Raw genomic sequence first — 18,334 nt, forward strand, 5'->3', positions numbered from 1 at the left:
TCATTTCTGTGTTTTTGTTACACTTCATCACAAGGCATTTTAAATTTTTTAGAATGTATTCCTGAATATAGAAAATGTTTCTTGGGTTCTCCTGAGAGTGGGGTGCCCAGGCTAACCACAGGCACACACACATTCTTCCCATAGTACAGTACTTTAAAATTAATAGCACATGCAGAGGAAAAACTAAACCCTTTGACGTCACTCTTGAAATGAGGAAACATAAACAGAAAAGGCTCCACTCCAGTAAGCTGCCAGAGTTGAAGCTGATTGGTCTCTGCCTTTCCTTGCCTGTGGCAACTGACAGCACCTCCCTGCCTCGCAGGCCGGCTGCCTGTTCCCCAGCCAGTCGGTGGGTCTGGGCACTGCAGCAGGCTCGGCTCTGTCCCAGCACTTGTCTGGGAGAACAGTGGTGTACTCACCCAGAGAGAATCTCTCTTTCCACCTTCCTTCTCGATCTCTCTGGGTGCTTTCTGTGTTTCTTTCTTTCTTTTTTTTTTTTTACTTAATTATATTCCTAATCCTGGATGAAGTTGCTGGATTCTGCAGCACAAGTCTTCATGAACAAGCAGCACCGGTCAGAGATTTCACGGCATTCAAAGGTCACAGAACTGCCACTATGGTTAAATGTCTTGTTTAATGGTTGAGGTAGGTACAACAAATTTAAGCGGCAAGCTCATTTTTCTTAGAGAACAGAACCACAGCGAGATGGCAGGAGTTTTAAAGTGAACCTGTACATATGTGTTTTTTGGTCTGTGATTGTTACTACAGCAGTCAGCTTTTGAATTTCCTTCCTTTTTCTAGGCGAACTGACTAAACATTATCACTTAGCCTGCATTAACTGTTTCATTCCACCCAGTCTGATGAGAGACTTGGGTATTTTCACTGTACTTTGAGTCCCTACTGAGGAGGGACTTTCTTTTTTCTTTCTTTCTTTCTTTCTCTTTCTTTCTTTCTTTCTTTCTTTCTTTCTTTCTTTCTTTCTTTCTTTCTTTCTTTCTTTCTTCTTCTTTCTTCTTTTTAATGAATGCAATATTTCTTTCCAATGTAAATCTTAGTATTGGGTCATTTTTCTTTTTGGTGGGACAGGATTGGAAAATATTGGTAAAGAGATTGGTGGGGTTTATGGAACAGGAAAAAAGCAAATCAGTGTTTCTCTTGAGTTAGTCATATTGGTTGATAGCATACTTCAAGATGAAGAAATTAGGGCGAGAGGAAGAAACTGGTAATGAGACTGAAGGTAGAAAAATCTATAGAAGGTGTGTCAGAAAAATGAATTCTTGAGGAAAATGGACTTTACCACCTTGTTGCATTTTTTTAAAAAAATGTTCTGGATGTAGAAGTCAATAGGGCAGTTGCAGGCACTGAGTTATATCACCAATGATTTAGGTCTTCTTATTTAGAAAGGAAAATAAAAACTTCTTTATTAGCACTATAAATCTGCCAATTATCTTTTTTAATAATAGTTTAAATCAGAGTGAGATTTTTAATTGGGGACTTAAGTGATTGAGCCTGGTTCCTAATTAATCATCTGTAGATTCACGTGCTGTCACCAGGCTGACTATTAAAACATTGGAGTGAATCTCTGTACCGGAAGGCAGGCATATGCATGCATATACAGTAAACACTCTAAATGCTGCAGGAAGCAGGGCAATGAAACCCAGGGCTGATGTTGTTTTCAATAGCGCGTTATTATTACATGTTGAGGGGAGCCCCTGCTGGAAAGCATTCCTTTGCAAAGTTAATTTTTTGTTAAAGCAATTCAAGTAATAGATGGTTAATATGAATTTAACTTATTACCCTTCTCAAAGTTATGCAATAGCAAGTAAGACAGGATTATGTGAAACCATTACTCTGTTTCCAAAATTTCTCACTTTATTTTTTAAAAAAGGGTTTCTGTTCTCAATATTGAAGTTTTAAAAACGGGGTCACGTTAGCAGTGATATTAAGCAAGGTATCACCTGCACAGTGCATTTCAAACGGTTAACAAGATTAACTGCATCTGACTGTAATGTACCAAACTGGGAACTGCAAAAATATTAGCTCTGAAATGCAGAGGATGTGCTGTGAATGGACAATTGCCTTTCTGCAGCGCCTAGTGGGAAAACAGGGACTTTGTGTGTTGCAAATGTCTAACTGCAGCTCCTCCATTTCCCCTGCTTTGTCTTTTACTACTGCTGGTGAAACAAAGACGGGTGTCAGTAAAGTCTTGATTGACATTTTCTCTAATAAAATGAAGTTGCTTTTTGTCTCAAGCAAAAGCCCAGTGTTAGCTAGTTGCAATTCCAAAGGCTATATCCTCTTTACAAGGATTTTTACCTATCACTGTAAGCTGACCCAGTTCAGAGTGCACTGACTCAGTTGAACAACATGAGACAAAAATCAGTGGTGTCTATAGGTCAGCAGATTAGCTGAGAGAAATTGGTTTTGGAATTAAATTACATAGGGTAGAAAATTCAAGTTGTATCAGAAACAGACATCATTTTAGGGAAAATAATTGCAGCAGTACATCTTTTAATGCCTGATATGGTGTTCAGCGCAGTTACCCATTGTCAGCTCTCATTAATACCTAGTTAAATGCTTGCTGAGAATTTGCTACACTTTATATATTGTAAGTTATTGAAATGATTGTCAAATATGGCATTTTCAACTGTCTTTGAAAAATGTTTTTGGTATTAATTCAGCCTAAAATGTAATATAGAAATCAATACATCAGTGGTACAGAGGAGGGCATTCCCATTGTTGACTTGCTGCTTTTTATTCAGCCAAAACACATCTTACTCCAAACAGATGCAAAAGTACAATGACCAAGTTTTCTCAAAGTGGTAATGTACTCATATGAAAAATGTCTCTGCCTAGTCATTAATCTTCCAAAGTCTGATCTGTTCTTAGCCAGGCTCACATCACAGGGGAAGCTGCTTGTTGACTCACAGAACATAGTGTTAGAAGAAATTTCTTATGTGGTAAATTAATGCCAAGCAAGACTAAAAGGGCTTCATTATATTAATGAAAACTGTCAAAATTAAGAACCAGAATAGACTTCAGAACTTATAAATGTAAAAGCTAACAGTTATTCTAAGTGGTTGAACTCACAATGACTTTCGGGGAGTAACTTATTGGGAGACCTTCAATGTACAGAAATTAGAATCCACTGTCCTATGAATTTAGCTTATGTATCCCATAGAAGTCTATAGACAAGTAGGAATCTCTCTTCTAGGAGACACATGGGGCTGAGAAAGAAGGGATTTGGCTTTTGGAAATGTGATGAGACCCTCTCTATCAGCGCCTCCCCATGGTGGTATCCCCATTTCATCTAAGAATGCACCTTGGGGAGCATGTCCATCGTTCACATAGGACTGGCTGTGGGATCCATACCAATGGCTTCTGTATGCATCCCAGTTGGCTTTGGCAACATTCCAACTTCGATTCTTGAGATATTGTGTACTTGATAGACTAGCAATATTTAAAGCAGTTGATATGGAAATTTGGGTGAGAGAAGGGAAAAAAGGGTACCAGGCATTGTTAGAGATTTAAATACAGAGAGTGAAATACATCAAAATTCTCAGGTTTCATCAAGCCAATTATACTTTCCCAAGAATCACGTAGGTATCTAAATGATTAAATGTGTACTTAGAGAGTGACTGCATGGAGTGCACTAAAGGAACAGCAGGTAGAGAAAGGGGACAAGGTGGACATTCTCACTCAGGTTCTAACTAGTTGGGTACTGAGCCACTTGCTTACTCTTGACCCCAGTGTCATCATCTGTAAAATAAACTGGTTGTATTGGGTTATTTCCAACAATCTTTTTTAGATGAAACTTTTTATAATATTCCTACTGTCAACTTGGAGTTCTTTAAAAATTCCATGTATAAATAAATGTGAAAGTGTCAAATAATCATTCAAAAACATTACTGCATGTTTTCAACATGTCAAAGGCTGTGCCTATTGAGGTGAAATGAATAAAATTGAGAGGTAAGTCACTTATATTTAAAACTTACATTCTGGTTGAACATATGAACAAATAATGGAGTCTGTGCAGAGAAATGGAGAAACAAGAGTTTGGGAGGGAGGGAGTGACAAAGAAAAATGAAACAGAAGAGGGAGCTTTATACAAATTGAAATTCAAGAAAAATAAATTTTCTATCTATATAGATATTTCTATTATTGTGATCTTTAATATGATTAATTGAAGGCATTGCTATTCTTCTGAAATAATATATTTGTAGTGGTGTCCTTAACAAATACAATGTTGAAGAGAGGGAAAGTTTTCTCAGTGGTTGATTTAAGATACTCTACAGGCCTGACATGGTGAATTAAATCAGTGCGTTGGCATCTCAGTGTTCGGCAAACTGTGTCTCAGGAGCCACATGCGGCTCTTTGGCCCCATGAGTGTGGCACTTCCACAAAATACCAACTTCTGCACATGGGCCACGAAGTTTCATTTGCACTGTACATGCGCGCCTGCACGTGGTATTTTGTGGAAGAGCCACACTCAAGGGGCCAAAGAGCCGCATGTGGCTCACGAGCCGCAGTTTGCCGACCACTGGTCTACATCATCTCTTGAACTTGAAACTACTAGGGGTTGTAGAAAGTAGGAGTCCTTCAAGAACTTTGACAGCAGCCTCAGATGCCAGTAAGCATTGGATACAAGCTAGGAGGTTTACAGCCTATGATGGGCTTGAATGTTGATGCAGTGTGGTGTTCTGGGAAACACCCTCAATGTCAGGAAACCTCACACAGTGGCTCAGAACTTCCAGAGATGTCATGTGTGAATTAAGGCAAATTTCTTAAACTTTGGAGCCCTCAGTTCCCTTTGGAGCCCTCAGACATACTTCTAGGATGTCTTTACCCTCTCCAATTTCTGTGCTTTACCCTGGCAAGATTAATGTGGACATATTAGTGTCAGTTTGTTCTTTTCCTGCCACCTCTCCCATCCTTTATTTCTACCACTTTTCTGTATAGTTTGCCTTTACTGTCCAAATTTACATATTTTCGCCTCCAAAATATGCTCATTTCCAAATAAAAACAAAACAAGGCCCTAGGTTTTGGGGAATTTCTCCCCAGGAGGACTGTTGCTCCCCAGTGAAGTTCACCTGTTCTTGCCCCATTGCTCTCCTGTGAGGCTGATGTGCTTCTCCCTGGTGGTGACACTTCCTTCAGATGGTAAAGGGACATGTTCTGTGTTCATTGTCGCTGAGGCCTTGAATGTTACACAACAAGTGTATTCCTCCTAAGCGCCAATCCTAGATTTTCTATATTATTTCATTCATATCTCCTCAACTCTAATTCTGGTGTCTTTAGAAAATAACTGAAAACATGTTGATAAGTTAATTGGAGTGATCCTCAGAAGACAAAATATTGATGCATTCGTCATCCATTGACCTGATGGTACAGAGTCGCTGCCTCATCCTAGTGGTGGGATCTGATGCAGTTCAGTTACCCAGATTCTACTTAGGCCAGAGCATTCCTGCTGCCATTTCCTCTGGGCAAGGCTTTATACGGAGAGTAGTTTGGGGTAAACCTAAAAATAACATGACACAAAATACATGAAAATCAATTAGTCAATATGTAATTCTTAATATTCTAATGTATAAATACCCCAATATTTGAAAATTTAAATCCTTTATACATTTGTTTGCATGTAGTATAGAAGTATGAAATTAGTAGCCTCAGCCAATACAGCAGTAAGGAAAGTTTGTCCTTCCTTCCTCCATTCCTCTCTTCCTCTTTTCATTTTTTGTTTGTTTTTTGTGGGTTTTTTTTTTGTTTGTTTTTTGGTGGGTTTTTTTTTTGGTAAGGAGAAGATGAAAATATTTAAGATAGATAATGAGATTTTGATGGAGTTTACTTTTGTGAAATTTGGAGTAATGTTTGTTTTAGTTTTTCCTTTCTAGTGGTTGATAAATTTGCATAAAATTTTTATTGAAAGTGCTGCTCAAATTGTATTCTTATTAATACCTTTTTGTGTTGTACATCATCATAACTTATAAATAAAAATACATGAAATATCTTTCCTACATGATGAAAACCATCCTTACTTGCCCACTGCTTCAGACACACAAAAATAGGATTCTGTTGAAAAAAGGAGTTTACACATGAGGTAAATACACTGAAGGGTGTGCGGTGGAGTCCAGGGCTTGTCTGGGGGACCAGTGTTCCCCTGGGTACAGGTATAGACATGAGGAGGTTAACATGTGCCTGCATGGGTCAAAATTAGATATCTAAATATGCCAAGTAGTCAATGTTTTACATACTGTTTGATCACAGTAACTTTTAATCTAATAAAAATCAAATTGTATTTCTTTTTGCACTGTTTGTAATATAAAATTTCAGAAACTACCTGAACCCAATAGTAGGTGAATTGTTTAATACATTATTTTCAATCCATGCAATAGAATTCCATACAGTTATTTTTTAAAATGAGGTAGATCTACATGCACAAAACTGGATTTATTTTCAAGATGTATTAACTGAATAAAAGGCTACATTAACATTTGTATAACTGCATATACATATTCATATACACTGAGAAAACTTCTGGAAATTCAAATAAAAAACTTAAAGTCTGGGTGCAGAACTTTGAGTATGGGATAGGGAAAGACTTCCTTTACATGTGTATACTTTAGAATTGTTCACATCTCCTCATGAAATTGTTACATATACAATGGAGAAAATTTACAGGTATTTATTATTGTGTGCTGTTTAAAGTTGCGAGAAAAGTTGGAAAGTAAAAGAAGAAAGAGGTCCGTTTTAGTTTCAGGTTGCTTCCTTAGAGTCTTCCTTCAATCCCATGGAAATTCTCCCGCGTGCCTCTGACACAGCTAGGGAGCACAGCTTGACCTGCACTAAGAGCTTGGAAGTGAGGAGATAGTGAGTGCATCCATCACTCCTGCTTGAGTAACTCTGGGCCAGTCATCGCTCTGGCACCAGTTTCCTCCTGTACAAAATGAGAGGCTCAGTCAAGCTCCAAGTTCCTTTCTGCTTTTGTGTGTGTCTGAACCTTTGGGCCTGTTGCATGCCCAACTAGTTGAGATATTTCCCCATAAACTGAATATACATATCTTATTGGCTTAAACATTTTAACTGAATTTGCTGTTTAAAAATTGGTCAGTTTGGTTTAACTTTTAATTAATTAAATATGTAAAAATTTAAATTATACAAATAATGTCAAGGAAACCACACCTCACAGATAGACTTTCAAGATTAAAAGGTACTATGCTATCAGTTATTCACAAAAAAGTAGAAAACACTACGTGTATTAAGTTGGGGAGCTGTGTGACAATACAAACAGCCAATGCTTCAGTTTGAACATGATTTATACATTTCTTGGTTTTCCAGGAGGGAAAAGAAAAAAAACTTTCATTTCCCCTTCTCATTATGCCACTTGCCAGCTGTGTCCAGTCAGATGAAAGAACTCAGTCATTCACAAAAGTTTGGATGCATTTTCATAAAGGGAGATGCTGCAGTAATACCGAGGTCTAAAGAAGGCCTTGATTTAGAAAAAGGTCATTATATTTATGAAAAAAGTGTTTTCCATGTGATCGAAATGTTGTATTTTTTCCATGTCTTTGAAACTAGTGTTCTGGCTTTTTCAATTAAATGAAGCTTTTTTCAACTTAGTTTTTAGTTTGATTTGGAAAATATAAGTATTAGTCATTTTAGTTATCTAGTGATTTTTTTTTCTATTTTTCTAGACCTTTATTACTGTGTTTGGAGTAAGAATAATCTTTAAGTTAAAATAAAACAAAAGGGATAAACATCAGATAGGAATTTGTGTAATAGCAGTTTTAAATGACTGGAACTAATATTCTAAACATTTCTTTGTAAATATTTTTTGTTATTAAAAATTATTAGTCATTTACAAATAATGCAATGACATAAATAAAATAATTGATAAATATTGTTCTATTTTTAACTAACCAGCTTCCCATGTGTGGGTGCATTAGAGAGAAATTAAGGGCAAGATCCTTCTTAGACTTGGAGACAAATGTATATGAAAGCTTTTTATGTGGTATTCATGTCAAAGGTAAAAACCAAAACAGTGAGTTCGAGAATATAGCCTATTTAAAATATGTCTTCTTTAATGTAAATCTTTTAAAAATAAGTCAAATGCATTATTGAATTAAATGACAATAATACTACATAATTTTTAAAATTCAGTTTACATATTTTCCAAGGAGGAAGAGAAGGGAAAACAGGAAGAAAAGAATGAGGATCAAACACTTTTCAAAGAGCACTGAACTTGTAGCCTAGAGCCCTGGATTCAAGTTCCAGATGCTAGTCTTACCAAGAGTAATACTTTCACCAATTTATTTTGCATTATTTACTTTCAAGTCTCTAAAATGTATATTTAAAGTGAGGTACCTTTCCTTTCTGAAGTTTCTAGGTCTTACTATACAGATGGATTGGCTTTCAGATGTAATTAATTACTTAGTGCATAGCACAAATGTCAGGTCACTTCATCCTCAGAACATTCTATTAGGAAAGGATAGGTTATGCCCATTTTAATGGCAAGGGATTGAGGTTTATTGAAGTTACAGCTAATAAAATTGTCATTCAACCTCACCATTTTCCACCCATTTTTATTGTTGTTATATGATTAAAATACTTTAGGTTTAGAATTTATCTTTACTCTAAACATGAGTTAGAAAAATACATTTTTAATCCTATATAATAAATAGGTAATATGCAAATTGACCATCACACCCTCACACAATATGGCCACCCCCATATGGTCAAAGATGGCCACCACAAGATGGCTGGCAGGGGAGGGCAGTTGGGAGCGACCGGGCCTGCAGGGGAAGGCAGTTGGGGGCAACTTGGCCAGCAGGGGAGGGCAGTTGGGGGCAATCGGGCCAGCAGGGAGGGCAGTTGGGGGCAATTGGGCCAGCAGGGAAGTGGTTAGGGGGTGATCAGGCTGGCAGGCAGAAGCAGTTAGCAGCAATCAGGCAGGCAGCAGGTGAGCGATTGGGAGCCAGCAGTCCCGGATTGTGAGAGGGATGTCCGACTGCTGGTTTAGGCTCCATCACTGTGGGGTCCCAGATTGGAGAGGGTGCAGGCTGGGCTGAGGGACACTCCCCCCCCCCCCACCTCCCACCCAGTGCACGAATTTCATGCACCGGGCCTTTAGTTATAAAAATATAAAATAACTGTTTCAAAATGTTAAAGCAGTCTACTTGATATGTATACACAGGAGGTTCCAATATACAGAACAACATTATTTAATTTAACATGAATTTACAATGAATGAATCTGACACCTTAAACTTGAGTTTTGCTCTGAGAGACAGTATAGTATAATGGCGAACAGTAGAACCTGGCACCCTTCATTGTGGTTCATTTATCAGCTCTATGATCCTGAGTAAGTTGCTTCATCTTTCTGGGCCTCACTCTACTTATTTATAAGATGAGGGTGCTCATAGTATCTGTCTCATAAGATTGTTGGGAAGATAAATGAGTTTTATTTGTGAAGTGCTTAGAACTGTGTGTGAAAGATAGTAAGCATTATGTGTACTGCATATCAACTGGTACTATTTGCTTACAAGTTATAAAAAGTATTTCATAGAGTTATAACTACTTTGTGTATAGTGCTGTTGGGTGCTTTAAACATTTAAGAGAAATACAGTTTTTAATTTATTTTTAACTTCCTGCACTAAACTATAGCACACATACCAAAGAATATGCAATATATAAGTGTACAGAATGGTTCACTTATTGTAAGTGAATCTCTGTATAGCCATTACCAAAGCCAAGAAATAGAACATTATTACATTACTAGAGGCCTGGTGCATGGATTCATGTACTGATGGGGTCCCTCGGCCTGGCCTGCGCCCTCTCACAATCTGGGGCCCCTCAGGGGATGTTGGATAGCTGGTTTCGGCCTCATCCCTGCAGGCCTGATCCAGACAGGAGGGAGCCCTATCCCCACAGGCCCAATCCAGATAGGAGGGAGCCTGATCCTGTGCATTGAGCATCTGTCCCCTGGTGGTCAGTGCACATCATAGCAACCGGTCAACCAGTTGTTCGGTCGTTCAGTTGCTTAGGCTTTTATATATATATAGACTAGAGGCCCTGTGCACGAATTCGTGCATGGGTGGGGTTCCTTGGTCTGGCTGGCAATTGGGGCCGATTGGGGCTGGTCGGCTGGGGGAAGGACCATGGGAGGTTGGCTGTTGCACTGACCACCAAGGGGCAGCTCCTGCATTGAGCGTCTGCCCCCTGGTGGCCAGTGCGTGTCATAGCAACTGGTCGACTGGTCTTTTGGTCGTTCAGTTGTTCGGTCGCTTAGGCTTTTATATATATAGATTGTCATATTTGAAATCCCAGCATTCCTCCTCCATTCTTTTCTTTTTATCTTTATTATTGAAAGTATTACAGATGTCCCATTTTTTCTTTTTCCCTGATTGACCCCCTCCCCCCCACCCTCCAACCAAGCATTCACCGCACTGTTGTCTGTGTTCATGGGTTATGCATACATGCATATAAGTTTCCTGGTTAATCCCTTCCAGCCCACCCCCACCCCCTTCCATCTGAGATTCGTCAGTCGGTTCCATGCTTCCATGTCTCTGAATCTATTTTGTTCATTAGATTCCACATATATGAGATCATGTAATACTTGTCTTTCTGTAACTGGCTTATTTCACTTAGCGTAATACTCTCCAGGTTCCTCCATGCTATTTCAAAGGGTAAGAGATCTGTCTTTTTTACAGCTGCATAGTATTCCAGTGTGTAAATGTATCACCTCTTTTTTTATCTACTCATCTATTGATGGGCACTTGGGCTGTTTCCAGATCTTAGCTATTGGAAATAGCACTGCTATGAACATGGGGTGCATACATTCTTTCTGACTGGTGTTTCGGGATTCTTAGGATATATTCCTAGGAGTGGGATCACTGGGTCTAATGGCAGTTACATTTTTAATTTTTGAGGAAACTCCATACTGTTTTCCACAGTGACTGCACCAGTTTGCATTCTCACCAACAGTACAGTAGGGTTCCCTTTACTCCACATCCTCACCAGCACTTGTCATTTGTTGATTTGATTATAGCCATTCTGGCAGGTATGAGGTGATACCTCATTGTCGTTTTAATTTGCATCTCTCTGATGATCAGTGACTTTGGCTTTTCTTGGGTTTTGTGTGTGTGTGTGTGTGTGTGTGTGTGTGTATATGTTTCTAATACTTCATTCACATTTTTTTTTTAGTGCTGGGGTATTTTTGAAGCACAAATGAACTTCAAGTTGCAGTTATCAAATGCAAAATATATTTACTACCTTTAACCTAGAGTCTAATTATGAATTACTTATGAGGAATTTATAGATAGCTTGAAAATATATTTTTGAGAGAAAATATTAAATAGTTAAGAGAAAATGTGCTTGATATACACTTATCTGTTGATTTTTTTTAAAGACAAATGTATATTTTTAGTTTTCATGTAATACGTGGTCTTTTTCTTTACAAATTAGAAATTTAAAAATTAGAATTTAAAAATAATCAGTGTTCAATAATGTTTAAAATATTACTAAGTGTAAAACATATTAAACTAAAAACATTAAGTGGTAAGTTTTATGAAATGTTGCTATGAAACAATTGATAATATATCTTACTGATATTAAAAAATAAGGTCGGCTTAATATTTGAGTGTTTTGGCTCAAATTTATTTATGTGTTTGCCGGGAGCCGGTCCATCCTTGCTGTTTCAAAGGACCTGGCATATATGGCATACTGTTCTTAATATGTTTGCTCACCTTCTTGGCACTATGTGTTTTAACCAAGGTCTCTGAGAAAGGTTGTTTCCCCAGGTAGGGATTTTCCCCTGAAGTTAGGGAGGGAATAAAACCTCTTAACTAGTGCCAGGTGGGTAATTAATCACTTTAACTACGAACAATCATGCTTAAGCTACATAATCTTTACTCCCTGGAATGAAGATAAGAAACGCCCTAACCTTTGTATTAGAGATTGATAGGATTGAATCAACTGGTATAAATACAGATGTAATAAGACAGCAAGAGTCAGAACTTAGAACACAGAACTTAGAACACAGAACTTAGAACACAGAACTTAGAACACAGAACTTCGCTGGAGAGAACATGGCAAAAGATCCTGGACTGAACCTGACTACAGAAATTGGCAAGAGAACCTGGTGACTGAACCTGGCTGGAGAACCTAGCGAGGGAACATGGCTACAGAACCTGGCTGGAGAACCTAGCAAGAGAACGTGGACACAGAACCTGGCTGGAGATCCTAAGCAGAACCTCTCTGGAGATCCAGACCAGAACTTGGCTGGAGATCCTGGCTAGGCTGCTGATCAACTGAACGCTGTCCCCACGTCATTCCGTCTTCGCCGACTCCGTCCACACCTTTGGGGACCCCTGGACCTGCTGGGGTTGGACCCCGGCATATGGCGCCCGAACAGGGACCCCTAGGTAAGCCCCACTCTCGGGATGGATAGGACTCCACTGTAGGAAGAGGGTGGATAGTCTTCGCTGACTCCGTCCACACCTTTGGGAACCCCTGGAACAGGATTCCCCTAGGTAAGCCCCCCCATTGAGAACCCCCACATTCGGGACGGATAGGACTCCACCAGGGTACTTCAGACCCCCCTATAGAGGATAAGTAGGGTAAGAAGGTGGATAGTACAGAACTTAGATTGAGAAGATGTGCCATATTGAGTCCAAAGAAAGAAGACTTTGTATTGATTCTTAGATTGAAAAGATGTGCCATACTGAGTCCAAAGAAAGAAGACTCTGTATTGATCTTTAGATTAAGAACTTAGAACACAGAACTTCGCTGGAGAGAACATGGCAAAAGATCCTGGACTGAACCTGACTACAGAAATTGGCAAGAGAACCTGGTGACTGAACCTGGCTGGAGAACCTAGCGAGGGAACATGGCTACAGAACCTGGCTGGAGAACCTAGCAAGAGAACGTGGACACAGAACCTGGCTGGAGATCCTAAGCAGAACCTCTCTGGAGATCCAGACCAGAACTTGGCTGGAGATCCTGGCTAGGCTGCTGATCAACTGAACGCTGTCCCCACGTCATTCCGTCTTCGCCGACTCCGTCCACACCTTTGGGGACCCCTGGACCTGCTGGGGTTGGACCCCGGCATGTGTTACTCCATGCATTTTCAAACTGAGAAGGCCTTTTTGTTACTTTAGCACATTAAAGAATAATAACAGAGTTATTACAAACTATTGAGTAACTAAATAGCAGTTATGCACAGTTTTTAATTGCCACTTCCTCAGATGTTTACGAAGAGATACATGAATTACATTTGTTTGTGTTTTTAACACAACAAATATTTAGTGTTTCCTCCTTAGAAAAATGCGCAAAGCAATCCATAAATGAATTATTAAGCTAATTTAATGTGTTGAATTTAAATTAAGAAAAAATTTACAAACCTGGTAATTTTGACCTGCCTTTAATTTATTCATGAGATCTAAAGTAAGCAGGATGACTTCAATTATTTTTCTAACTGTGAAATGGGCCTAAAATTTTGTCACCTATCACCAAAGAAATCTGATGTCATAGCCTGAGTTAGGGTTTCAGGCTAGATGTTTTTCAGTATGTCCAAGATGAGTTTCAAGTTCCACATAAGTAAGGGTCCTCTGAGTCCTTGACCTTGTCCTGGGCCATTGTTCCATTGCTTGATGCCAGCATAGCCATACCGACATTGTCTCTGATCAAGCTAGTGGTTAAATATTTTGATTTTCTCACCTTTTTGATGCCAATATTTTTATCAAGAGAATGGTCTGACAAGTCAATACGTGGAAACAATTTAAAAAGAATATTGCTAGTAGGCGCTGTCTTGGACACCCAGAATTGTAATATGATCTGGTATGTCTGACTTCCCCCATAGTGCTCAGGCGGTATCACATCTGTGTTCAGTATGTAATCCAAGTGAATTCTTGCACATGCTTAACTGAAATTGAATTTTAGGCCCAATGGTTTACATTTTCTCTTATTTAATTTAGCCTCGATACCTTAAGTATGCTGGCTTAAATTTTTATTATGAGAGCCCCTGATAAATAATCAGATGATTATGTTTTTTTCCTGCCTCACAATATGTGCATCCTCATAAATAGATACTATAGGTGGTGCCCTAGCTGGTTTGGCTCCCTGGATAGAACATTGGCCGGGTTTGATTCTGGGATAGGGCATGTACTTCGGTTGCAGGCTTGATTCCTGGCCCCAGTCAGGGTGTGTGCCGGAGGCAACCAATTGATGTGTCTCTCTCACATTGATGCTTTTCTCTCTCTGTCTCTTCCCCTCCCTTCTACTCTCTATAAAAAAACAAAATAGACATAGGTGTAGATATATAGATATAGATGATATAGATATAGATATAGATATAGATATAGATATAGATATAGATATAGATATAGATATAGATATAGATATGTAGGTAATATAACTATTAGATCAAGCCATGTCACTGAAATGGGTATTTTTTAGGCTCAGACAGTCAAATATCAGTAATTTCATATGGTCCAACCATGTATTTACATATATATGTAGATGTGTATGTATGCAAATACACATGTGGGAATATATAGGCAGATAATAAATTACAAAGCTGCATGTCTTGGAAGGTAATGTGTTATTTGTAAGATGTCATCATGCTAAGATCATCACTGAAAACTGTCAACTCCAGAGAGATAAATGCTACATACATCTAGCTTCTTTTCACCGTGTGTGTGTGTGTGTGTGTGTGTGTGTGTGTGTGTGTGTGTGTGTAAACTTAGGACTTGGTTCAATAGTGTATTGTGTACATGTTGGTTGAATAAAATGAATTTGAGAACAATTAATGAATTCTAGATTTTTGGCTTCCACCACTGGCATGCTGGAGAAGATTGAGGAAGGATGAAATTGGAGAAGGAAAATGCAGAGAGAAGTTAGGGTTCTGTTTCACACATTAAGTTTGGGAGGCAGTGTTCAGGGGAGAGATCAGAACTGAACTTAAATTTATCAATGCATATGCTATTTAAAGCCATGGCACCAAATGAGATCACCTAGGAAGACAACATAAATAGGAAGAGGGTGGAGGACTTAAGCCTTCCACCAGCTTCCAGAGGTCGGGACAGGAGGAAGAGCCAGGAAATGATTCAAATGCACATGCATCTGATTAGTACATGGTGCTGCCTATATTGTTGGAGTCTTGCCAGAGCTCATGCTTCAGAAGACTCCATAGACATGAAAGCCTTTTTATACATCACTGGTGGTGAGGGGCTGAGGCTTCTGGCTTATAGCCTAACAACAGGAATTTTCCATACATGCTTGAAGAATAGCACAAAGAAAGTATGGCATAAATATGCTGCTCCATGTGTGCTCATAGACGTTTTTACCATGATCATAGTTATATGTAGCCCCTACTGAGAGCCCAGTGGCTTTAAGTTATGCCATTATTACATACTAGTGACCTGGTGCACAGATTCATGCACATTGAAAGGAAATTAATTAGCAGGTGACCAACAGGGCAGGACTGGGCAAGAGGGGCCAGACACGCCCTGGAGCCAGCCTCCTGTTATCCCTCCTTGGTGTTTGCAAAGTGAGCAGGGTCCCTCCGGCAGGTGGGGTACCTTGGCCTAGCCTGCAGGGATCGGGCTGAAACTCGCTCTCCAACATCCCCCGAGGGACCCTGGAGTGCGAAAGGGCACTCTGCAAAGTTGCTGTCATACAGGGTGTGGAACTCAAACAGAAGTGTGCAGTAAACCAGATTCAGGACCAACAACAACATAACCCACAGCTAAAGGTGGAATTGCGTGGCCCTGTGAGGAATCTGGCTCCCTCCTCTCTGGTTTTGGGGTCCATCACCCAAGAACTGCCGCTGCCAAGTCACTGCAGCTCAGCAGCTCCTGTATAGAGGGGCTGCCCTCTGGTGGTCGTGTGCATCATAGCACCCAGTTGGATGACACTTATCATATTAGCCTTTTATATAGATAGATAGATCTCCCTTCACTCAAAAATATGGCCATCTTCAATTTACAAACTCACATTTAGAAAGACTTTTGTTTTGATACAGAAACTTAGAACTGGATGAGAATTTTTCCATAGACACTATATTATTTGTGACAGCCTACATAACCCAGGATGTGAAATCCAAGAGCCAAGAATGCATAGACCCTAAACAACGTAAGGAACAGGGTTTTTGTTTTTTTTTTAAATATATTTTATTGATTTTTTACAGAGAGGAAGGGAGAGAGATAGAGAGTTAGAAACATCGATGAGAGAGAATCATCGATCAGCCGCCTCCAGCACATTTCCCACTGGGGATATGCCCGCAACCCAGGTACATGCCCTTGACCGGAATCGAACCCGGGACCTCTCAGTCCGCAGGCCGACGCTCCATCCACTGAGCCAAACCGGCTTCGGCGGAACAGGGTTTATGGAAATATTTGACTCAACATCTTAAGATACCAGGAACATATTTTCTTTTCTTATTTGGGCCTAGCAAAGCAAGGATAGAGAATTGACTATCAGATAGGGTGGCAGGGGGCAGAGAAAGGCATTCCTCTGGTCACGGTCACTTACATATAAGATAGTCAGTGATTGTAGAAAATATAGGCATGTGGATTGAGGGAAAGAATCCTGGAGAAAGACAGGAAACTAGACATCTAGTCCTGGCGTTAACATTCACCTATGCTATGATCCCAACAAAGTTACTAACGGTTCTGTGGCTCGCTTTTCATTTATTTTATATTGGCTATAATAACCCCTCTCAGTGTCATTGTAAGAAACCGTTGATTATATACATTCATCTATATACATAATATGTGTTCATGTGAGCAGTGTGGATGGTGGAAAGATCTAAGTAACTATTAAGTACTGGTCATTGTTATTGTTGTCTCATGCTATCTCTTTGTTTTTTATTTTAATTAATGATTCTTAGGAAAATATGAATGGCTGGAATTTAACAATGTGAGGCAAAAATAACAGAACAGAAACTTGAAAGAAAACAACTAATTCAAACAATTCAGAATAAGTTCTATTCATAATAACATTGTGATTATGTCACCTCATTAGCTCTTCATATTATACCTAACAGATGCTTCAGTGAGTTGTCAAAATGATCTAATTCCAGCTTTCTTAAGAGTTTGAGTGCATGTAGAGAAGAGTTCAATTTCCTTGACAAGTTTTATCATATATAAATATAATCAGTAGCATTCTTATAATTTGCTGTCAGAAAGCACTCTAGAATTTCATTACAAATCATTATTTACTATTTTGGTGCTGCTCTGCAGGCTAAGCCAGGAAGAATTCCTGTTTAAGATTTTATAATTTTATCAATGACTTCCCAAGAATGGCATTGCTTAAATTTTTCTCATGTACTATTGTCCACATCACACTAGCACTGCTGTTGTCTTTTTAAGGATACTTTCGATTTCACATAAGAAACTGCCAAACAAAAATCATACCAAAAAAAAAAAAAATTTACGCTGTACAATTTGTATAGCTTCTCTGATGAATGCAATCTGTCAAGTGCAAGCATCCATAGAATATTAAAAAATGTTTAGAAATTAGAGGTTTCCTTCTTATGCTGTCTGATTAAAGCACTTTGCTACAAGATAACACAAGGAAGGAAACCCAGCTTTGTGAATCACTTCCTATCTAACAAAATCTCACAAGGCAAATTCATTCTGTTTGAAGTGGGTCTGTTATATAAAGACTACCAAGAACTGTGTAAACACATTCATTAAAGTATACCACAGTACATGAACCTGAAATTTCACGTTTCTGCTAATTTAATCAAATTTTGATTAGTTGATACATAATAAGTTGCATTTGGTGTACACACGAACTTTGGAAAACATTACCTGAATTCACACTATTCATATATACATTATTATTGAGTAAATGTATTATATTTGTCATTAGTTCATGTCCAAATCTTTCACTTAAATTCTGTTTTTGAAAACCTTATCACCAGCACATTATGATTGTCTTGGACTTAGTGAGGATTTTCTCCGTTTATATTTTACCAGTATTCTATAAGTAGAAAGGGTCATGTAACAACAATTTTTGTGTCTTAGTGTTTTGTCTAATGTATTAGTGTTTTGATCATGCCACTTTAATTAATTTTCTGTGATTACTCTTGTATTAATGACTTAATTTTACAAGCATGAAAAAAATCACTGGTAACAGTCATGTACCCAATCACTTTCTGAAATGAAGGGATCTGATTATGGAAGATAGAGACAGAGCTGAAAGCAAATCAAATCTAGTGATTTATCAGTAAGAGGCAACCATTGTTAAACCTCCTTCACTCTTCTCTACCACAAGCTTCTAAATTTCCCCGGTCAGAAACATGCCTGAATTCCTACACCATTCACAAATACAAA

At 38.8% G+C, this 18,334-nt stretch overlaps 1 protein-coding gene across 1 annotated transcript in view; it reads left to right on the plus strand.

Annotated features, from left to right (window-relative positions):
• The first annotated feature begins 296 nt into the window (after nucleotides 1-296).
• Nucleotides 297-18,334, plus strand: part of PDE7B (phosphodiesterase 7B) — a 280,322-nt gene continuing 262,284 nt past the window's right edge. Inside the window, exon 1 of the mRNA XM_036317578.1 lies at nucleotides 297-645. Within this exon, the coding sequence (XP_036173471.1) occupies nucleotides 625-645 (21 nt within the window). The 5' untranslated portion in view covers nucleotides 297-624. The remainder of the gene's footprint in view (nucleotides 646-18,334) is intronic.

The sequence above is a fragment of the Myotis myotis genome, unplaced genomic scaffold (genome assembly GCF_014108235.1).
Source record: "Myotis myotis isolate mMyoMyo1 unplaced genomic scaffold, mMyoMyo1.p scaffold_m19_p_7, whole genome shotgun sequence".
Lineage (NCBI taxonomy): Eukaryota > Metazoa > Chordata > Mammalia > Chiroptera > Vespertilionidae > Myotis > Myotis myotis.